This window comes from Erpetoichthys calabaricus, chromosome 8, assembly GCF_900747795.2.
Source record: "Erpetoichthys calabaricus chromosome 8, fErpCal1.3, whole genome shotgun sequence".
NCBI lineage: Eukaryota > Metazoa > Chordata > Cladistia > Polypteriformes > Polypteridae > Erpetoichthys > Erpetoichthys calabaricus.
This window is the reverse complement of record NC_041401.2, coordinates 1,644,630-1,668,781: the sequence shown is the minus strand read 5'-3', so window position 1 is coordinate 1,668,781 and position 24,152 is coordinate 1,644,630. Positions and strand designations below refer to the sequence as shown.

General features: G+C 51.5%; 1 protein-coding gene across 1 annotated transcript; it reads right to left on the bottom strand.

The window, feature by feature from the left end:
- Positions 1-8,660: 8,660 nt before the first annotated feature.
- On the bottom strand, positions 8,661-11,570 carry LOC114655275 (frizzled-7-A). The gene has a single exon (XM_028806144.2). The coding sequence runs from the start codon at positions 10,772-10,774 to the stop codon at positions 9,113-9,115; it is 1,662 nt and encodes a 553-aa protein (XP_028661977.1). The 5' UTR covers positions 10,775-11,570; the 3' UTR covers positions 8,661-9,112.
- Between the last annotated feature and the right edge of the window lie 12,582 nt (positions 11,571-24,152).

The following is a 24,152-nucleotide window of genomic DNA, read 5'->3' as shown; positions in this document are numbered from 1 at the left end:
TCACTTTCTACTGTGAAAGGTGCCATATCATGGCCATGCCCGATCACTTATTCTTTGTATGATATAGCGCCTTTCACAGCACAAAGAGTACCAACCTAGAGTGGGGTCTCTTTCCATCCTTGGACACCCTCCTGGGCATCACGTGGGACACCTTGGTGGTCACCAGGGGTTCTCCAGTGGAGGTGGAGGTGCTTGTCAATCCGCTCCAGACATGGAGGAGCAGCAGCAGCATCGGCACTTCTGAACTCCCTGCTAACACAGCGCCCCCTACTGATGGAGGCCCTGCACTCCTCTGTGCTCCTGCGCATTCCAGGTGAAGCTGACCGCAGCTGACGGACACGGCAGGACATTATATCAGTGTCACATAAAGCCACGCCGCCCTTCTTCTATCCGTCCTCCACCCCGACTTTCTCCTCTGAATGCCGAGCCCCGCCAAACAGCATGGAGTTATCAGCAGGAGCCAACACTGGCCAAGGTGCCAGTCCAGCAGTGTCTGCGGGGTTCCCATTGACCCACCATGGCTGTCCACTAGCTCACCCCTCCAAACATCCACTGGGACAAGAACAACAGGCAATATAGCGACCCCTAGTGGGCAGTCTGAATGCTGGCATGACCCCAAGTAAGTGTGCCATCTTAACCAATGTGAAGGCAATAGTGCTGTGCTGGCAGTTCCATGGCATAGTGTCTGCAATTGAAAGGCGCTATACAACATGACAAGCTCACCAGCTCAAAGCCCACCCTGACTCCCGTTGCGCCCCCATAAGAGTGAATTCAGCTGCCACCAACTGCGTGCTACTTGTACTCCCTGCAGAAAGGCGCTATATACCAAGATGAGGATGAAGCCTGAATAATCCCTGTGTGACCCCGAGTGCTAGGGCTCTGGATGTAGAAATCTGGAAATGGGTGGCACTTACTTGAGAAGGCGCTATATGACATGACGAGGGTACCCGTTCGGTCAGCACTTTTGACTCATCTGAGGTGCGAGTCGAGTGCTTAAAGGGTTAAGTTTTTTTTTTATTGTGTCTGTAAAGTGTCTTGGGATAGCATTCCTTTTAGAAAGGCGCTATATAACACTGCCCACTATCCATGTTCGACCCTGAGTGTATAAATTACAGCTGCTCAGACTCCTTGTAAATGGATGATGCTCGTGATGGTAAGGCGCTATAAAAATCGTAGAGGTCACCTATTCAGTGCCTCCTACTGGCTCAATTTAGTTATGAGGGCTTCAGGTGTGGAATTTTAAAAACAATTGAACTGTGCCTGTAAAGTGTCCTGGGTTGGTGCTCACCCTAGAAAGGCGCTATATAAAATGCCCCCTTATCCCCCCAGTGGGTGAATTCAGCTGCTCTGATGCAGACATATAGAAACAAATGTCACTCAATGTCACTGACTTGAGAAGGCGCTGTATAAGATGGCCGCTGATGAAGCCTGACGCCCCCTAGTGGATCAGTCTGGGATGGTAAGTGAGTCGTTCATCCGCTGCGGCCTGCAGTTCTCCTCTTCCTTGTGATGGTCATCCCTCATATTTCAGCCCGGGGGTCCCTATTCATTTTGGGGTCTTCATTTTATATCAATGTTACTGTCATGTAATACGTGTGCTGCTGTGTGCTGTGCCTTGGTGACGTGCAGTGGGTTGTGTGGGCGGGGCCACCTGCCAATCACCTCCAGGAACTGCCCTCCGCATCCAGGGGGTCCCCCGCGGTTCCTGGCGGTTGGGGGTCTGTTTGTGGTGGGTTTCTTGTGTTTTGCTCACCGTTTGAGAACTTCAGACCACTCTCTGCACTTGTCGTTTGAGACTTTGTTTGTTTGGATTGCTTTGTGTTTTTGGCGACTCCATCTTGCCATTGCGCTCCTTGGAGATTCTCAGCATTAATTCTGTGGAAATAAAACCTTAATGGAAAGTCGCCGCTTTTGCCAGTTTATCCACAGGGTTTGGCGGTATATCGCCCTCTAGTGGGCACTTTTGGATGTGCTTTCGGACTCCCGACTACAACAGGTCCAGATTTCAGTTGCTTTAGCAGTTATGGATAAGTGACAAGTCGACGGTGACCGATGGTCACTTGTATTTGTGGGTGTCATTAACGAAGGGGACTTTGCTTCTCCACCGAGTGGTTTTCTGCTTCAGAGTGTGTCTGAATGGTCTCATCATGTCACTCACCTCATGAACAAAAGTGTCATCTCATAAAGTGACATGAAGTCTTCGTAACGTCCCTCAACCTTTAACGGTGCCGTGACCCACTTTTTCCCCACGTCCCACCAAGTGGGGTAATCGATAGTGATTATTAGAGCTTTGGCCATCAGGGGGTGGTGGATAACCCAGCATGTCCCACTTGCTGCCCCCCGACAGCAGCCCAGGACCCACCCGGAGCAGAGCAGAAAGCTCTCTTGTCGCATCTTATGACACTGTGCTGCCAGGTCAGCTGACGGGTGGGGTTCATGAGCTGTGACTTATGGAGATGGAGGAGCTTGTGCGGGCAAACACTTCAGCTCGGGCAGGAGGAGGAAGAGGAGGAAGGATGCAAAACAGAGGAGGAGGCAGAGGAGGCCATGGGGCACAGAGCCCTTCCTGATGAAATATGGAGCAGACCTGTGGCCATAGCCGAGCGCAGCCCGATGTCCTGTTGGTGGACCACCCGAGTGGGCTGTGGTCCGCACATCAAAGACTTCACTTTCTCACAGCCTTCTAGATGTCCACTCCTTCGGGTCCCCGGTGCTCCCTCACGCACACACACACACACACGAGGCCGCGCGCATGAAAATCCAGAAAACACGCCCACGTCTTCACGGACCAATCACAGCTGAGCATCGGCAGCCTGGTTTGTGTGACGTAAGCCGCCGTGCAGCGCCGGACCGGCCAGCCGGCCATCATCCAAACGTCTCCTTCAGCACGGGGGTCCTTTGAGTGGCCTAGTGGCCGCGGCTTAGCGACTTCCAGTCACAAGGATGTCACGCGTGTTTGAAAGACGCTCCTGGATGACACGCCGCAGCATTTTGATTTGGGGGGGGTGGGGCGGGGGGACACCAGTGACAAACCAACAAGAACAACAAATGTACAACATGGCTGTGGAGAGATCCAAAGTGGGGGACAAAGCCTTCTGAGCGTCCGAAAAGTGCGACGTTTGACCCACGAGAACAGAAGAACAACCACCTGGCACAGGAGCCCCCAACCCCACCATATGAGCAGAACAAGAAGATAAGGAGCACCTGTCCAGAGTCCCACACCTCCACTTGCCAAGTTGGGGAGTGTGACTTAGTCATCGACACAGTCGTGTCATTTTGAAGTCCGACTGACGAGTTTTGGGTGGACTGTCACGTTGTGTGTGCCATCAAACCGCGGGACGTGCCCGGAGCTCAGAGGACGAGGAGATCAGAGCCAGTGCCACGGGATCAATGCCGCTCAACTGAGATTCCATCTTTTCCCAGACGGTGGCGCCAGTGCATCAGCGTACAGCACAGCCGGTCAGAATCCAACGCGGCGACGCGCACGCTCGGCCCGCTGCGCGTGAACCCGAGAGGAGCGCCGACTTGCCTTCTGCTCTGCTCTACGGCATTGAGGAGAATTAAATCGAAACTTCAGAGCGACCCCCAAAGGTGATCGCCGAGGGGGTCTCCCCAGTGGATGACAGAAACGTTTTTGACTCGTAGGAGGAAGGGAAGATTCGACCGATTCGAGGGGAGCGCCTTCTTAAAACGGTGTAGGAGAACTTACTGGTGTTCACCAAAAGGGTAGACTGGCCACCCACTGAAAAAAAGTAGTGAAAATAAAGTTTGAACTTATTTTTTCCACTGCATTGCCCACCTCAGGATGGCATCCTAGGCGTCTGGCAATGGAAAGCGTGAGAAAGGAGCCGAGCGGCCCGCCGTGGACTGGCGGCTTCACTTTCTGCTCATTCAAACGCCGTTTATAGCGCCTTACACAGATGAGGCAGAACACAAAACAGTCAGCGGGTCCGCGGTGCTTGGGGGGGCTCAGGACAAGGCTGCTCGACCACACAATGAAAATCCCATTTTTCAAAAGACACACCTCGACGTGCGACTTTATAATGGAGGAGGCGCAGAACTTCTCTCAGTAAACGTGGGGGCTTCGCGCAGCTCAGGTAGATCCTGAGACCCCCCCCCCCCCCCCAATCAATTTCTCCTTTTTATTTCACTCCTAGCATCATTCGGCGGGCTGCGATCTCACGTTCTGTGTTAATAAAGAATTATTATTATTAATAAGCCGGGCGCCTCATCGAGTGACACGGCAGAGCGGGGCGGCGCTTATTACCTTATTATGTTGTGTGTTCGCAAGATGTAAACTATTATCATTATTATAATAGGTTAATAATAATATAATAATACTACTACTGCTAATAGGTTAATAATAATACTAATAGGTTAATAATAATATAATAATACTACTACTGCTAATAGGTTAATAATAATATAATAATACTACTACTGCTAATAGGTTAATAATAATACTAATAGGTTAATAATAATATAATAATACTACTACTGCTAATAGGTTAATAATAATACTAATAGGTTAATAATAATATAATAATACTACTACTGCTAATAGGTTAATAATAATACTTTTTAATACTTTGAAATCACGCCCCCTGACTCACGGCTGCGACAAAGCCCCCGACGGGTTATAATATCGCACTCCTCCCGTTGTCCAGTTATGTGAGACGCTGAGTTTTTTGCCCCCCCCCCCCTCTTCAATTTCTGGCTCTCCAGCCCTTAATGACCCCCCATCTTAGCCCATTTTCGGACCATACTTTGTGCAGAAAATGACATCCTCGCGATGAAGAGTAAACCAGCGAGTGTCTACAGCAGAAATGATCAGAAGGCCTTGAAGGTATGCAGGCCATGTCAGCTGACCCCAGGGGTTTGCCCCCTACTGACATAAGAGGGGGTCTCAGAACTTTGAATAAATGGGGATTGGTCATGTACATACACGTGGAGTGTCGTTTTCTGCTGTTTCGAGCTTGCTGGTCACCAGTATGGTGGTATTTGTGATGTTTCACTCTTTCCCAGTGGTCCAAGCCCTCTAAGCCCCTCCTGTAGAAGGTTCAAAATGACAAATTTTAAACCTTGGCGTGTGGGGTGTCATTTCAGACTGCTTCAAGTCACTGATTATGAGTCCGAGGTTATTTTTGACTTTTAACCCTTTACTAGCCCTGTATGGACCTCCATCAGAGAGAGATGAAGGACACATTTTCATTACTGTATATGTAGAGCAGGGCTGCTCAGCTCTTAAAAATGCTGCTCCTCTAATGGCCCATCACACTTCCTTACTGGGTAGTGTGGTTCCTCGTGGCCCCTTTGTGCGACAAAGCGGCATTTCGTTCTTGAATGGCTCCTCTGTTATGAAGCTGATTCTTTTCACTTTGAAAATCTCCTAATATGTAGAAAAAGCTGAAATGGCTCACGGTTGGTAGACTACCTAGCAGGACAGAACAGACTAAGACCACCTGGACCTGGCCTGTGGTGATTGTATGCAGTGCAAGTTCTTCTAACATGATGAGCCATCACAGTGTCACACATCTGTCACCATCTCCTTGGGCTGGTGGAACCTTTGATAGATTGAAATTAAACTTCTTTCTAGAACCTTCCTGCGGATGGGCCTTTTAGGAACCAAAAATGGATCCCCTGCGGTCATCACTCTGCAGGACCACCCTGGCACCTTCATTTCTAAGAGGGTGGAGGGCTGCAGGTTTTGATTCCAGTCAGGCCTGGCAGGTAATGAAACTCGGTCTTCACTCGTGCGGCAGGGCCTGCTGGTGCCTTTGTCACATTGAAGGCCTTTTGTTTTCTGAGCACTTGATCCACTTGTTTGGTGGTCCTTCCCTTCTCTCTCATTTATTTCAAACGATTTCATGATGCACAGGCACATTTAAATGGAAGCCCCTTAGCTGGAGGGCTGCAGGCTCCTTTGTCATTCGCAGCTCATTGTTAACTAGATGACTGGTGAATAAAATGACGACAATGAAAACCCAAATGTAACTCATGAAACTAAAGTAGGCCGTTAGGGGCTTCGGAACAAGCGCAAATAAAAATGCACTGCTCTAGTAGCAAGGGGAAGATGAAAAGCTGTAGCCACTGCGGACCCCCAGGATGGCAGTCGAGTACCCCCATTTAGACTTTGAGCATGGGAAAGACACTATATAAATAAACTGCATTATTATTTACACCTTTAGACCTGAGAAAGGTGCTATATAAATAAACTACTTTATTATTAGGCACCTGGACTATAGGAAAGACGCTATATAAATGAACTGCATTAGTATTAGGCACCTAGACTATAGGAAAGGTGCTATATAAATGAACTGCATTATTATTTACACCTTTAGACCTGAGAAAGGCGCTATATAAATGAACTGCATTATTATTAGGCACCTGGACTATAGGAAAGACGCTATATAAATGAACTGCATTAGTATTAGGCACCTAGACTATAGGAAAGGTGCTATATAAATGAACTGCATTATTATTTACACCTTTAGACCTGAGAAAGGCGCTATATAAATGAACTGCATTATTATTAGGCACCTGGACTATAGGAAAGGCGCTATATAAGTGAACTGCATTAGTATTAGGCACCTAGACTATAGGAAAGGCGCTATATAAATGAACTGCATTATTATTTACACCTTTAGACCTGAGAAAGGCGCTATATAAATGAACTGCATTATTATTAGGCACCTGGACTATAGGAAAGGCGCTATATAAATGAACTGCATTAGTATTAGGCACCTAGACTATAGGAAAGGCGCTATATAAATGAACTGCATTATTATTAGGCACCTGGACTATAGGAAAGGCGCTATATAAATGAACTGCATTAGTATTAGGCACCTAGACTATAGGAAAGGCGCTATATAAATGAACTGCATTATTATTTACACCTTTAGACCTGAGAAAGGCGCTATATAAATAAACTACTTTATTATTAGCCACCTGGACTATAGGAAAGGCGCTATATAAATGAACTGCATTATTATTTGAAAATAGGAAAGACACTATATATACTATTAAGCGCCTTGAACATAGGACATGTATTTATTAGTATTATTAAATTTTGCTTATAGCGGCTCTTCTGATTATTTAACCCCCGACTTACTGGCCAGCCGTTCGTGCGAACTTGACGTTTCGACTTTGATTCTGCCGTCATGTGTTGTCCGTCACCTGCACTCCTGTGGACAACGTGTGACAATGACGTGATGACCCTCCACGCGCATAGCGGTACAGTAGACCCACGAATGTGACGACGTGTTGTGTAAATTGAACGCTGCCATCTTCCCGAGCTGCTTGTTCAGGTGCCACAAGGCAGGGACAGAAGCTGGACAGGAGGCTAGCCTGTCACCTGGTGGACACGACCACTCATGCATGGGACAATCGGCCGAACCTGTGGCTCTTTAGACGATGGCCGAGTCTTTTACACGTGTGCCTCCTGGCTGGTGGGACGAGCTGCTGCCCACCTCCACGTGAAATTCTGTCTTCCTCGAGGAGTTTGAGGAGCGCTTGAAGACCCTCCTGTCTTTTGAATTTCTGAAGGGCACGAGGTGGGATTTGACGTTTACTGGCTCCCCGCCGGCCATCAGAGGTTTAATTAACCTCAGTGCCCGGAAGAAAAAAAAAAAAAAAAAAAAAAGGGACACCTGGTCAGCCCACGATTAACGGAACACCATTGTGGACGTTAAACCCCCCTGGGACGCTGGGAGAACAGGGAGACCCCAAGAGGCCGCGCACATTTTGGGGGACTTGAATGTTATGAAGCGGCGGCAGGCACTGCGCCACTCTGTGACCCAAACAACACCCCGAAGTCGCTTCGTCTCATTTTGATGCCCACCAATTGTTGGGTTTGCTCCGTCCCCACATTTACCGTCACCTGACATCCAAACTTTCTTCTTCGGTGACTCTTTGGTTTTTCTACACGCGTTTGTCCTTTTATGTCTTCTGCCCAGAAATCTTTTACTATGAATTTGGTGGTCACCTTTAATAACAATACATTTTATTTATATAGCGCCTGCGGTGGGTTGGCGCCCTGCCTGGGATTGGTTCCTGCCTTGTGCCCTGTGCTGGCTGGGATTGGCTCCAGCAGACCCCCGTGACCCTGTAGGTAGGATATAGCGGGTTACATAATGGATGGATGGATTTATATAGCGCCATGCCTTTCTCATGCTTGTACAAATTAGGAGCCCCCTCACGCTTGTGTTTAAAATATGGCGCCTTTCAGGGCTATCAAGTGTGGATGGTCTGCGACCCTATGGGGGGGGGGGTCATCTTTGCCCACCTCGAGCCTCACAAAATTAGCAGATGACCCCCGAGTGGTTGTGCTCCACCGGGGGCACGCGTGCTCACTGAAGACTTTAAACAGAATGAAGCCTCAGCCCCCATACACCCCCCCCCCCCCCCCAGGTCACGCACTCGGCCCGTTTGCCTTCAGATTATTTCAGACTTCAAGCCAAACCTCGAGATATGTGCGAAGTGGGTGGGGGTCCCGTGGTAAGATGCCCCCCCCCCTTATCACTGTGGTGCCCTCCTCTCTTCTCCCCTCCCCCACCCACTCTAATGAGGGCTGAAGGGTCCACCCAGGAAATCTTGCAGCAACCCCCCCCCCCCCCCAAATATAGCGCCATGAATGAAACGCCACAGAGAACAGCAGCAGCTAAAATCGGCTTCATTTTATTCCGAGGTCGTGTAAACGTTACAGTAAGAAAAACGGGGGGCACTTCTAGCCATGGGGCTCAAGTAAAAACCAGCAAATGGGCTTCATAAATACATAAAATATCTCCTTAAAAAATAAACAGGCGAGAGGATATTTACAAAGCAGTCCGCGCGCGAGTGTCCGTCCACGCCAAGGGGACACAGGATTGTCACACAGGTCACTCCGAGTCCTCAAAGAGGGTCACTCGAGCCGACCAAATCAGTCATTAAACAAAAGGAGCCCGGGGCAGAAATGGCATCCCCCCGGCCTCAAGTTATTCACAAACAGCCAAAAGTGTCCTGAAGAGTCTGTGGTGCCAGTCTCTGCCTGGCAGTGCCACCCGACCACAGCATCCAGCTTTAGTAAAAGTAACTGTCCAGCTGCCCACAGTTCACATGCGATCGGCCAGGCCTGTCAAACTGTCGTCTCCCCTTGGTTGGCACTGCCAAGCCGGCTGTAAAACCGACGCCACGACTGCAGGGTCTTCCCCGACCATATCCAGAAGCCCGAGGTGATTCCCACAATCATGGTCATCAGGTATTTGATCATAAATACAGTGAAGTCCGGCGTCATCTGAGCAAAATTATTGGCCGGGCACGGAATGGCAAAGGCCTTGCAGACCTGCATGTGCCAGGTCTTCTCCCACTGCTGCCGGAAGGCCTGCTCATAGAAGTAACAGGCGATGACGATGGTGGCGGGCACCGTGTACAGGACGCTGAAGACGCCAATGCGCACCATCAGCTTCTCCAGCTTTTCCGTTTTGGTGCCGTCGTGCTTCATGATGGTCCTGATCCGAAAGAGCGAGACGAAACCCGCCAGGAGGAACGAGGTGCCAATGAACAGGTAAACAAAGAGGGGCGCCAAGACAAAGCCCCGCAGCGAGTCCACACTGTAGATGCCCACGTAGCACACCCCCGTCAGGAGGTCCCCGTCCACCTGCCCCATGGCCAAGATGGTGATGGTCTTGATGGCGGGCACGGCCCAGGCGGCCAGGTGGAAGTACTGAGAGTTGGCCTCGATGGCCTCGTGTCCCCACTTCATGCCGGCGGACAGGAACCACGTGAGGGACAGGATGACCCACCAGATGGAGCTGGCCATGCCAAAGAAGTACAGAATCATGAAGAGGATGGTGCAGCCCTCCTTCTTGGTGCCCTGCGCCACGGTCCGGTAGCTGTCGTCGCCAAACTTGTCGATGCAGACCACTTTGTCCTCCAGCAGGAAGCCGGCCGCGTAGGCCACGGCCACCATGAAGTAGCAGCCCGACAAGAAGATGATGGGCCTCTCGGGGTAGCGGAAGCGCCTCATGTCCACCAGGTAGGTCAGCACCGTGAACAGGGTGGACAGGCAGCACAGGATGGACCAGATGCCCACCCAGAGGCGTCCAAACTTGACCTCCTCCTCCCGGAAGTACATGAGCCCGTTCTGCTTCTTGAGCTCGCAGGGCGCGCCGCAGTCCTTCTCCCCGAGAAAGTGGTAGTTGAGGTAGGTGGGCACCTTGAGCTGCCGCGGGCACATAAACGGCTGGTGAGCGGGTCCGGGATGCGACGGCAGGGTGATGAAGTCCGGCAAGTAGGAGGTCGGGTAGGCGGTGGGGTTGGCGGCGTCCGACGTGTTCTGGCCCACGCAGATCTCTCCGGCACCGTGGACCGGGAAGTTCTCGCAGCGCAGCCGCTCCGGCCACTGGAATCCGAACTTGTTCATGAGGGCCTCGCAGCCTTGGCGAGCACGCTCGCACAGGGACCTGCAGGGTGGGATGGCCTGCTCCAGGACGGTGCACACGGGGGCGTACATGGAGCACAGGAAGAACTTGAGCTCGGGCGAGCACTGCACCTTGACCAGCGGGTAGAACTGGTGCACCTCCAGCCCTGCGTCCTCCTGGTTGGTATGCCCAAGCAAATTGGGCATGATGGTCTGGTTGTAGGCGATGTCTGTGCAAAGCGGGATGGAGATGGGTTGGCAGAAACCGTGCTCGGGCACCGAGATGCCCTTCTCGCCATGGTATTGGGCCATGGAGCGGCTAAGGGCCAGGAGCACACAGAGCGTCGGCAGGTAAACAGTCCGGAGGTGGTGGTCCATGTTGGAGCTGCGGGGGGTATCTGGGCCCAGTGGGTCCCACTCACAAATCCCAAAGGGGTCTTCAGAAAGTCCGAGGAGGAAAAAAAAAAATAAGAGCTGCCGGACGGGGTAGCGGGTCAGCCCGAGCAAAGGGTGCGAGCAGCGCGCTCCTCAAATCGCGACCACTGAAAGCAGCTGCTCAGGACCCCCCTCCCCCCATGCCTCGGTCCGGCTGGCAGGAGTTCACACGTACACGGGGCTTGGCTCGTATCCCGATGGCCGCCTTACGGCTCCACAAGGGCAGCAATCCCAAAGTTCGCTTTCCTTCTCGCTTTACGTTAAGTTCCGTTAGCGGCCGTGCACAGTCCCCGGTCGGGTGAGCGCCCCGCTTCTCACTTCACTTTCTCCCAAAGGCGGCCGGTCCGGGGCGCTTGCAGGTCCACTCGTCAGCCACTCCTGAACTGCGCTGCCCAGATCACACGCTCGGCACCGGGGGCTTCACCTGCGGCCGCTCTCCGCTCCGCTCCTCACTTCACGTGCACGCGCCACAGGCTGCTCGGCGCTCAGCTCCAGCGGGACGACTTAGCGGATCTGCACTTTACGTTTCTCCTCGGCGGTCTTGAGCGCTTTTCTCCTGTCGCTTTTCCGGCTCACGGCCAGCTCTCCAGTGCACGACTCACACGCAAGCGAGGGCCGCTCCGCTGGTCACTCCGAGGGCGCCGCACTCTCCTCTCACACTTTTGCTCTGCTGTGGGGCTCCCTGGCGCACAGTAAATGTGCAGGCGGTTTCCAGGTGCCCCTCATTCACAAGACGGCCCCTCCCCGCGGGGAGCCTCGAAACCAACATCTCGGCCAATCACACGTTTTGTTTTGCCTTCGCTCGTCGCACACCATTGGCTACAGAGCTAAAGCCGAGGGGGTGGAGCGAATGCGACTTTTAAAAGTTGTTTTTTTCCGTGAACTTATTGTGTGACTTTTAATAAAAAAGAATTTTTGAAATAATTAGCGCACAAGTCGACCTAAATCCTCATCTCGTTATAGCGCTGCTAATCTTCCAACTATGCAACTGGGAGATTAACGGAATAAAGTCACATTTATAAAATGGGAGCGTAGGGGGGGTTGGTGGGGGGTCTGGTCCGGCGGGCGTCCGTTATTTTAATAAAAAAATGTTCCTTTTTAATTAAATCAGTGCAGTAAATCCAAAATAAGAACACAGTGTCACGTAACTCGAATTCCAGCCAGAAGGCTTCCATGGCTTCAAGCGGTTGGGGTTTGACTTATTATATAGTGACTTAACATCTGTAAATGTATAGTGCCTTTCACATCTATTGATCTATCTCGTGTATAGTGCCTGTCTGTCTTACAGTGACCTACATGTCTTATATAGTGCCTTTCACACTCATTTGTCATTTGTCTCATCTGTTAATTATTTAGTGCCTTTCACATATCGATCACTTCGGTAAGTGCCTTTCTTGTCTATTAATCTATTTTATAGCGCCTTTCCTGTCTCTCTATTATATAGGTCTTTGTGTCTATCTGTCCATCTCTCTAGTATATAGCGCCTTTCATATCGGACAGTCTTTATAGTTCCGTTCCTATCTAGCTATCTAATATATGGTGTTGCATCTCCCTCTCCATCTGTGAAGTATGAAGTATATAGCGCCTTTCATATCGATCTATCTATCTTTATAGTCCCGTTTCTATCTAGCTACCTGTTATAGAGGGCGTTGTAACTATCTGTCCATCTCTCAAGTATATAGCGCCTTTCATAATGATCTGTCCATCTTTACTGAGCCCGGTCCAGTTTGCTTCTTCTCAGGGTGTGTGGAGCCTATCCAGACAGCACAGAGTGTAAGGCAGGGTCAGCCGTGATAGCACACCTCTCTCACACTCCCGTTGTCAGTTTGGGTGGTCGAACCAACGGTTGAGGATCCTGGACTCGGGTTCACGTGTGTGGCTTTTCACTTTTTTTTCTGTACAAGTTCAGACGACCATCTTTTAAAGGTGGCATCTTTTTTTTTCCTCCTTAAAAGTCAGTCCACCCATCCAAGGGTCTCTATAGCCGACCCCAGGCCTGGACTGGACGCTTTTGAACCTGAGTCGGTCACAGCCACTCCGCCACACTGTCATTTCACTTAATCCGCAGTTAACTTCGGAATGAGACCCCCGAGGCAAGCCCTCCCAGCACACAATGGAAATGCAGGACGTGCAATCCCCACAAACACAGAGTTTGCCCCCAGACCCCCGTCGTTCCTCTGTGCTCATTTACAATTGATCTGTTTTAATCACGGCAACAATAAAGCGCCTTTCAGTTGAAACTGATAGTCCTTGATGGCTCTTTATTGTCTCGCCGTGTGTGTCACGGTGGGCTACAGTGGGCTTTCGTCCCGTTTAGACTTTGTTCTTTCTCTGAGCCGGGCAGCTACCAGGGGACAATCCGGTGCCCACATCTCTTTCGTGTGTAACCCCTGGACTGATACGCTCTTGCATTTTCACGACCTTTGTATTTTATATAGCGCCTTCCCTCCAAAACATCTTTATGAAGCACTTCACCTTAAGTGACTTGTGAGCAATGGCTGACAAAAAGCCCCCTCCACAATAAGGACTGACATCTGGAGGCGACGATCAGACCCAAATGAGCGCTGGGGGCTTCGGGCCGCGACATCGGCGCTCTAATTAGTGTCGCACAGAAGGGCGCTGATTGCTTCATCCTGCTAATTTGATTCAATCAAGACGCGCCAAGTGCGAAAGCGCGCCTCGGAGACCGAAAGCGAGCGCGGGAGTTCGAAACAAATGCGCGCGCTCGTTTAATCAGCGGCTGCGCTAATCAAGCAACTCGGCGTGCACTTCGGAGCCGTTTGGATCGCTGTGAGGGGCGTGGCTCCGCGGGCTCCAGTGGAGGTGGGCGTGTCTTTTCGCGTACTGCTCTGCACGTCCTGGGACACTTGTGGAGTAAAGGGGGCGTGTCTTCGGAGTAGAACCCGAACTTGCGATGGTCGCACATGGCGAGCCCAATAAAGCCGTCTGTCCGTGCGTCCGTCTCTTTTTAAATCGCCTTTCGTCCCGGGTGTCTTTAGGATGTGTCGTGTAGGCCGTGAATGCACACAGACGTCCGTGTCTCACCCTTTGTGTAAAGCGCCTTTCACGTTAACTTCAAGAGTCTGCGGGCAGGCAACACTCCACGCATGCGCGCTGTATTTGCATTTTCGCTCTTGTCAGTTCTTGTTAAGTTGAAGTGATGTAGTGGCCCACAGTGACAGGGACAGCTAGAGTGGCGTTTGAGCGCCAGACTGCAATCATCTGAGAAGAGTGAGGACACGCAGTGGGCACATCAAGGGAGGCACCCACCAGACGAGTTGGCTCTCCTGGCACTCATAGGTCTATGAGACGACATGCTGGAGGGAATACTGAGAGAATAGCGGAGGGCAAAGCTGTTCTTGTGTTCTTTCTTATAACTTTTTAATAGAGCGCCTTTCCACACTTGGTGTGAAGGAGCTAAGAGTCGATAGTGGGGAGTAGTGGGCAGGGGGCATTGTGGGGGAGTTTATCAAGTTCAAATTGTCTCTGATTCCCATAAAACCCCAACGTTGTCTCCTAATTGTGCAAAAGTCTCTTGATGACAGCTGCAATGCCCTAAAAGGCGCTATATAAAATAAGCATTGACCCTAACCAACAACATTAGATTGAATGGTGAAGCTGTGCTAGGCGTCGGCCCCCGTTGTGAGTTACACAACTTTCAGAATGTCGTGTTGGCATCACACCTGGGGATTTGCTGGACTTCACTTCACACGAGTGTCCAGCTTATATATGTTGGTCAGTCCTGTCCTGTCTAATGGCCCTCGTTACAACAGCTGGGAGCCTGAGGGGCACTTGTGACGATGTGATCTTGACCACGAGGAGTGCTACTATGTATTTATCTATAATGTAGTATAGTGCCTTTCATTTCTATCTATCTATCTATCTATCTATCTATCTATCTATCTATCTATCTATCTATCTATCTATCTATCTATCTATCTATCTATCTATTATATAGTGCCTTTCATTTCTATCTATCTATCTATCTATCTATCTATCTATCTATCTATCTATCTATCTATCTATCTATCTATCTATCTATCTATTATATAGTGCCTTTCATTTCTATCTATCTATCTATCTATCTATCTATCTATCTATCTATCTATCTATCTATCTATCTATCTATCTATCTATCTATCTATTATATAGTGCCTTTCATTTCTATCTATCTATCTATCTATCTATCTATCTATCTATCTATCTATCTATCTATCTATCTATCTATCTATTATATAGTGCCTTTCACATCTACCTATCATGTAGTGTCTTTCTCTCTCTAAAACACTATTGTTACCTTTGCCCTCCCTGGTGCCCCCTTGGCAGCACAGCTCTCCAGGTCTCTCCAGACTGTGTGAGGTGTGGGTATAGTGGGCAGGGGGCATTGTGGGGGTGTTTATCAAGTTCAGATGATCTCTGATTCCCATAATGGTGTCTCCTAATTCAGAGACCCAGGTGTACCTGACAGTGTGACCGTATGTCACCTTGTTCCTTTCATATAACGCTCCTGTTTGTTTGGACAGCAGAGGTGGAGGGTAGGGTGCCCCCTTATGTCCCCATCCTATTGTGGTTTCTCTTGTGTTTTAGGCCATGGCCTGAGCTGCTGTTTGTGCCCTTGAGCCCACCCCTGTCTTTCTGCTGCATGCCTTTTGGGGTCTAAGCCACTTGGCATCATCACTAATGGCACAGGCGGCCAAGCAGCTGCAGAGCTGGCCTGGACACTACAGGCGGTGGGCCCGAACACTGTCAGTGACCTTCCATGAGTTAGTTTTGTGCCATATAGTGACTGAAAAGCCCTCTGGGGTGGCTCTCACATACATAAATGCCCCAGGATGCCCCCCAGCCTGTGCCTCCCAGACCATGCCTGTCTGCGCGTCCGCCAAGGTGCTTTGGGCGCCCAGCGAGTCCTCCTGCCTTCCCGCGGTGAAACCTGAGAAGTTCGGCTGCCGTCCGCTCCACGCAGAGAGTGCAAATACGAGAGGAATGTTCGCTGTCAATTGAGAAGCCCTCCTCTGACTGGCCTCCTTGTGGCTGTGGGCACGCTGGCCTCTGGACTCCTCTAAATGGACGTCTGTGTCCACGGTGGGCGGTGGTGCTGACCCCGGCCCATCAGCTCTGTGGTCCTGCTGTGAATGTCCGGCTCTTTAGGGGAGCTTGGTGTTAAGAAGAGCAGCTGGCCAACGTGTCCACCACACTGCGGACATTGCATGTTATTCATATAGGAGCCGACATGCAGGACCCTATAGGACTTGAGCCCAAGGTTAGTTGGACAAGTCTGAGCCCTCTGCTGTTTACACTGGACTCCAGCTTTGGTCACTCAGGGAAACTGAACATGTCTTCTGCTGGAGGTGCACATGGCTGCTGTGCTGTCCTGGGTGTCACACCCATGTCATCACACTGCCTTGACCCCATGGACAATCCAGATGAGCCCACCTCTTCCTCTTACAGTGCTGGTCAGTGTCAGTACCCAACCAATGTCCCACCTTATGTCCCATCCTGGCCTCAGTGACATTCTGGGACACTACCATGCTCACAACTTGACATGCTGACCAGCTAACAAGTGGACTCTGCCCCAGTCTGGACTGGTAACGGCCCCCCAAGCCTGACCCCTTTAATTCTGGGTCTTGTCATTCCAGAATCTTTCCCAGTATGTCTGACTTTGGCCCACACTCAGAGGTGGCCTCCTTGGCACTACGTAGCTCACATCATCTGACCTCTCCTGGTGGTCCTTGACCCCAGATGTCCCACCTTCTCCTCAGTGACACCACCATGTCATATTGACATTCATCTCAGCATCACATACTGGAGCCCACCTCTACCTCTGCTGGTTGGCCATATGAACTGATCTCACCGTGTCCACACCACTGCTGACCCTTACTCGAGTGGACTGTTGGGTCCCCTCTGATTCTACCCAGTTCACACTGGGTGTCAGCCTCATAGAGCTGGGGTCTCATACTGGAACTTCACCCCCAATGTCCAGACTTGGCCTCGGTGACATTCTGGGACACTGAGTCTTGTGCCAGGACTTACAGACACTGCCAAGCTAATAAAAGCACTCGGCCCCAGTTGAGTGTTCCCAGTGTCCACTGGTACAAAACCCCTGACCCCCTAGCTTTAGGCCTCGGATTGTTCCACGGCACATCATTCACATGTCCTGCTCCTCACATCCAGACATGGCCTCCTTAGCACTACTCGGCTCATGTCACCTAATGTCTCATGGTGGTGTTTGACCCCAGATGTCCTGTCTAGCCTTCAGTGGCATTGTGGTACAATGCCCAGCTCACAATTGGCCATGCTGCCCCAGCATATACTGGTACAAGGCCCCAAACCTCTCACCTTTCATACTGGATCCTGTCATTCCAGAATCTTCCTTGGTGTATTTGGCTTTGACCCACACGTCTTTCTGGTCACACCCAGAGGTGGCCTCTTTGACACTGCTTGGCTCATCATGTCACCTCACCTCTCCTGGTGGTCCTTGATGCCAGATGTCCTCCCAGCTTCTTACTGACACCACCAGGTAATACTGGCATTCATCTCACTCGATCCTCAACATCACATCACGTCTCAGCATGTCGAGATTTGGCCCCCTCAGCACCACCTGGGACTCTCCTTCTGGTCCCAGACGTCCAGCTTTGCACCCAGGGTTGCCTTCCTCTATATTTCCTTCTTCTTGATGGTCCTCGAACTGGCGGCCCCTCCATCTTCCCATCGGTCAACTTTGCCCTCCCTGTACGTCCAGTGCCAACACTCTGCTTGAGTGGTGCGACTAAACTGGGAATTGTGGTTGTGCCCAAAGAGGCCCCAAACAGGTTCTGAGGTCCCCATTTCTGGAAGTGGCACTGCACTCTGTGACCTGCTGGGAGCCTACAGAGTCTGGAGGGCAACTCGCCGCGTGCGTTTAATGAAAACATTTGGAGGGCCGAGCGGTCGCCACCTAAAATAACATTTCTAAAGCTCCCAAGGAATTTCGAGCTCTGGCGAAAACATTTTTTTGATCGTGGTGCATGAATATGAATGAAGGTGACGCTGCGCCAGCCCTTGTGTGTGCGTGTATGTGTGTGTGTCTGCTACTGCTGCTGTGATGGGTGGGATCCTCAGGGGTGCCCAATCCGCTTTGGTGGTTTCGTCAGTGAGAAGAGGAGGAGTGACCTCAGCACTTGAGAGACAGATCAACAGATCACCCACCCCAGCAGCTGAATGCCAGCCTAATGCAGCACACTAATGTTGTGCCCACCCCACTAAGCCCTGCCCCGTGGAAGCCACCCACTGGAAAGATAAAGGGCGAACGTCTCCGCCACTATCACCTTTGCCTTCCAGGGCCTTATGCCCATTTCTGTAGTTTCTCAGAGCGCCCCCTAGTGTCTATCTGCAGGGTCTTCAGGATGGGCTCCCTGTCCAAGAGGGTCTTCTCCATGAGCTGTCTGCTGCACTGACCTGAGGGGGGCACCGTGCTGCATTTCCTACCTTTATACTTTCAGCCACTTTAGGCAGTGCAGTGGTCTGATGAATGTCATCCGGGGGTCCTGCCAAAGTTGGCCAATGCCTTGCGCCCTTGTGGGGGACTTGGAGTTTTTTATGGATAACACGAGCTCTTTCATTCTAGCCCGCCGGATTCCCAATGGACGGCCGCTTCCCAGTTATTAATTACAGCATAAACATGTATGTCGTCTGATAGCTCGGGAATGAGCTGCCCCCCCCACCCAACGGCATCTTTAGGGAATTCTCCATGACGGCTGTGAAATGACTGGATCTGTCAGCTCCCTCTGCATGGTGCTAATTTCCAACGTCTTTCTGAGCCGCATTCCAGGAGAAAGTGATTTCCGACTGCTGCTTCAGCAGATTCCGTCTTTTACCCCCCCCCCACCCCTCAATCTGCGATCAAAGTTAGGAAAAAGTGATAGGGGGTCCAGAGGCCCCTCAAAGGGACCCGGTGAGGAAGTACCACCTGTCCTATAGGATGGCCGCTTCTGAAAGGACACCTGTGTCTTGGAGATCACAATACCCCCTCCTCCTTCACCACACCCCCACTTTAACTGTCACCTCTGCATCCTTCTGGTGGGCTTTCTGTCCTGTAGATGGGACCCTTTGACAAAGTGACACCTGTTTGGAGGGGAGCCTTTTCTGGAAGGGGACCTGTGTATTTGGGAACCCTTACTCTCTGTAGGTGACATTGCCCATTCTTCTGAGACCCCTGCACGTTACTTAAATAAGACCCCCCCCCAATATTATACATGACAGCCCTTCATCTGAACTGCCCATCCTGTTTAGAAATCCGTGTAACATCCCTTTCTATTGGGACCCATTTGATTTTAAGGGGTCCCTGTTGGTGGGAAACGTCCTGTAGATGAGAGCCCCTCTGGGCGTCACTCAGGGTCTGGACACTCGCCAGTCTCAGGAGACTGGCTGTGTGACATCAGATGGCGTCTTTTCCCACCAGGACCCCAGTTTCCCACCCATCCCCCGTGGATCTTAATCCAGGTATCTTACTGTCTTCCTCATTCCTCACCCTCCTTTGTCTCTTCTTCATCATCACCTTCACTTTGAATTCTGCAACCCCTATGCCCACCCCCCCTCCTCCTCACACTGCCCTTTAACCCCTTCTTGTACCTCAGGTCTGTCACCCCAGAGTCCTGGGGGAAGTGACGAGGTCCCAGTGATTAAAAATGAATGGCATGAGGAAGGCTGCGGTCAGAGCCAGGAGAGCGGCGTCTGTCTTCATTTAATAAGCCGCCGAGTCTGTGGGAGAAGATGAAAGCGTTGGAGCAGCATTGATATTCCGCCGGAGCGCCAGCGTTCCAGAGGCTCATGTTTAATTTATCAGTGCTGTCTCCGGCACGGGGGCTCATCTTGTTTTAATTGTGCTGAAACATCTGGACGTTTGGGGTTCAAGTGGAGCTTTTCTGGAGTGGGTGGCTGATGCAGATGGTACAGGGTTCTGATGCAGCTCACTGGTGTTGTGCCCACTCTGGTAAGAGTAACCCACTGCGTGAATGGCACCCCCAGCAGACCAGGAGATGCCCATCCTGTGTTCTCCATCACCATCACCTTTGCCTTCCCAGACCTTTAGACCTTTTCTGGAATGTGACAGAGTGCCCCCTAATGTGTACTGGCTGGAAGTGAGAAAAGCGTAAATGTCCAGGTGAGCCTCCCTGTCCAAGACGGTCTCCTCCATGAACTCTGCGTCTGAATGCTGTGTGTAAACCACTGGCCTGAGGGGGGCGCTGTGCTGCATGACTGCCTTTCCTTCCTTTCCTCTTTCAGCCCCTTCAGGCGGCCCACCATTGGTCTATCTAGGGCCTGCCTGGGTCTTTTCTTTTCTTTCTCCTGAGATTGGACCCGTCAGACGGACAGGAGGGGGAGTTTTGGGTGCTCAGCCTGGGATGGTGAGTGGGAGAAGTGGAGAGGACAGAGGGGATGTTGACCCCAAGGGTCAGAGTGGGGGGATGCTGACCCTGCACACTGTTTATCACATGTCAATGTCTGATGATATCCAGACCACCGGCTCATGCTGTCGAGGACGGCCATTGCAGTTTCTAAATCGGTGCCTTTGCCTCTGGATTTGAAATTCTCCCCCAGTGAAATGGACCTAAAGGCGCTATATAATTCAGACCCCAGGCTGCCTCCCTGGGGCACACAGTAGTACTGTCATGAGTTTATACAGTAAGTGACGATATAAGGGGGAGGAAAGCTGACCTGGACATGTCCTGGGGGCTCTCTGGGGGTCTCTTTAAAGGCAGCTAACTCTGTGAAAGGCACTATATACTCCACCACTTTAACAAGAGGCTCTGTGATGTCAGAGCACCTAGTCATCCAGTCCTAATCTTAATTGGCAGTTAAGGAGTTGGGGGCAATGAAGCTCACCCTTAGAGGGTCCGTCCTGCTGTCCCTCGTCCCCAGTCCGCATCAGTGGGGCCATCTCCGCTCAGAAGTACGCCCCCCCCGATCAGGTCCGGTACGTTCTGACCAATTAAGGTCAGCCATGAGCGTCCCCCTCTGGACTGCGTAAAGTCACCAGAATGGCGAGGATCTGCACTTCATCGAAATCAAAAAGCGGCAGAACTTTACAAAGGTGGGCCGCATTGTTCCCAGGCAGAGCGAGGGGCCAACTCCTTGTGACCTCTCTGAGCTCCAAGGCTCTTGTGACAAATAATCCCTTTGTGCTGTGGCAGCATGCAAATGGGGGCTTTTTGTCGGGCAGATTTGCTGCTGCAGGGGGTGTGGGGGGGGGGGGGTAGCGTGCAGTGAGAGAGGGGGGGGAGGGGCTGCTGGAGTTTGGCCTGCCAGGGAAATGAAGGAAGGAAAGTAGGGGACGGGGGTATAGGGGCAGGAGTGAAAAGTGATGTGGGACCACCTGGGGGGGGGGGGCAGGAGTGTGTGAATTGGGGGGTGATGTGAGCCGGGGTGACACCGTGCTGTAGGGTGACAGGGATGGGCATGAAGTTTGTTGACCGTGGTAGTGATGTGCTGTTGTGTGGAGTGAGGCGGGTGGTACATGCTGGCACAGTGAGGCTCTGCCAACTCAAGGGTAGACATGTGGAGTATGTTGGCGCCATCTTAGGCCATGCAGAGTGACACTGGAAAGTGGCACTAAATGGATAAGCTGGGAGGAATGATGATGGCAGTTTGGAGCCCTAGGTGGTAGATGGATATCACCCTTCATTGTCAATAGTGGATAGTTGGCATTAAGAGACTATGATGACTGGGGGGGGGGTCCCCCTCAATACCCTCTTCAATAACAAACAGAGCCCCTTTGCTGTCATTACTTTTACTATCCTAAACGGTGCCTGCTCAGTGTCATCAGAGTTTGACAACCAGCATCCCCTCGGGGTCCACAGAGTGCACTCCTTTCATAAATGGCACCCCCTCAGATTATGGCACCCTTGGCAGCCGCCTACATTGCCTAATGGATTGATGGCTGTGGGGTGAGCCATGTGGAGCAAGGCAGGGTGACACAAGACTCTAAAGTGAGCCACTGTCACGTGTGGTGGGCTATGTGGAGTGAACTCGGGTGACGTGCAACTCCATGCGAATTTCAACAGCTCTGTTCAGCGAGAGGGTGATGCCACCGACATGGAGTGAGGCAGAGTGACACAAGATGGTAAGGTGGGGGTCTACCAATCAACAAAGTGAAGCTTTGTGGAGTACTTTGGCGCTCTGTCTGTAAGGTGATGGAGTGGGGCACCATGGTGTGGCGCTAAATGGGTGAGGTAGCCATACGGAAGACAATAAAGTGGAGGTCAGACGAGGCGTAGTGAGTCTTGTGGAGTGAGCATCACATGATGCCGAGTGACACAAGCATCTGTACAGGGTACCTTAGTCGTCTGCAGGGTGACATTGCCGCTCTGAGAAATCCAGCAGACTGGTGTGAGGCAGTTTAATGAAGGCCAGTCCTGGATGGAGGAGCAATATGGAGTGAGGCAGAGTGACATGAGTCACATGCGCCTCTTGTTAATTGATGTGGTGACACGAGGGTGCGTGGAGTGAGGTAGTGTGACATGCAGGTTACATGGAGATGGGTCAACGTCTCTCCTATACAGGGACACTGAAGAGGTCCGCAGCGCAGTAGAGTGACAAAGATAGACTGTGTGTGACTTGCGGCAGTCTGGATTGGGGCAGAGTGATGCGAGGGGACAGCAGGCTATGTGAGGTGGTGGTCTTTTGAGTCATGTGAAACCTGTCAGTTACATGGGCTGAGACAGCTGGAGTGCAGCAGAGTGACATAGTAGGACAGTGACACGTGCCTCTGGGGTGAGACGTAGTTATGTAGGGCTGTGTGCAACAAGCGTCTCACCAGTTTAATGTCGTGCACTCGGAACTAAGAGTCGTCAGAAGTCATGACAAGTGTCAGCACAGAGTGGCACGGCAAGGAGGGCACTATCCTCAAAACTGGCACTGTCCACTTCTCAGGGCACTGGTCACTTTGTGGCCTCCTCCACCCCACTGGCACGATGATCACTTTGGTCCAAAACATCTTACACAGGATGCCCCCATGCACTCCTGGCACTCATATGACCTCCCCTGCCCGCCTGCAACCCGCTGACCTTTGCCCCCTGGCGCTATCACTGCAGGCAAGAGGAATTTTCCCTGTGGCTGACCAGCTCTCTCATTCCAAAAACATCTAATGGGCGTCCATTAATTCAACAAATGAAAGGAATGGTTGGACATCCATTAGCGCCTTGTCCAAGGCCGTTAGCATGATAAGATCAGCCCACGGTGGGACAGCCATGAGGGGCTCCGTTGGCCAGGCTCACCGACACCTGGGGGTGCACACTGGGCCTGGAGCTGACCTCACCGGACTGAGACGTGGACCAGGAATGAGGAGAGAAGGGCTGGCCGCTTTAGGGGGTCAGACGAGGCCAGTTTGCCATCTGCTGTGTGGCTCACGGTACTGGGAGGTGGGCTTGTCATGTCATGTGACCTGGAGTGGGGCTCACTAGGACAAGAGGTGGACAAGGGCCAGTGTATGACTAGGTGTGGGGGCATGAGCAGGGCATAGGGCTGCCATGATTAGCTGGTTGACTGGTCCAGTTTGTAATTTGTTGCATCGCTCATTAAACTGGGTAGAGGATCTGCTTTGGTGTGTGACCTGGAGTGGGACGCACTGGGCGAAGTGGAGGACCCGGTCCAGTATGTGACCGAGAGGGTAAAGTAAAGCTGACCAGGCTAGGCAGATGACCAAGTCCAGTTGTAATCTGGTGTGTGGGTCACTGAACTGCTATGGTTGTATGACCTGGAGTGGGGCTCACAGGCCTGGGAGATGGAGCAAGTGTCCATTACTGGACTGAGTAGTGGACCAGGTTAAGGAGACCAAGGCTGTCAGTTAGGTGCTTGACTAGGTCCAGTGGTGGGAGACCTGCTATGGTGGAGTGGGGCTCACTGGACTGAGAAGTGGACTGGTCCAGTATGTGACACAGGTGAGAATCACTGGACTTACCGACCAAGTCCAGTTTGAAACCTGCTGTGTATGGATGGTGGACCCCTGATGCTATGTGACCTTGAGAGGGGTTCATTGGAACTGAGAAGAGGACCATGTCCAGTATGTGACCAGGACTGGAGATCTCTGGATGTAAAGTGAAGCGGCCATAGTAGTTGGTGGGTCGAGTCTATTTTGTAATTTGTTGGGTAGGTCACTGTACTGGGTGGGGGATCAAGTCCAGCATGTAATCAGGACTGGGGTTCACTGGATTGAGAAGAGGATCCTGTCCAGTATGTGACTTGGAGGGGGGCTCCTGAAATATAGATCAGGCCCAGCATGTGACCAGCACCTGGGGTCACTGGACTGAGAGGTGGGTCACGTCCAGTATGTGACCAGGACTGGAGA

What these genes read in the sequence shown, in the direction of transcription:
- LOC114655275 (XM_028806144.2), bottom strand. Translation starts at nt 10,774, where the DNA reads ATGGACCACCACCTCCGGACTGTTTACCTGCCGACGCTCTGTGTGCTC.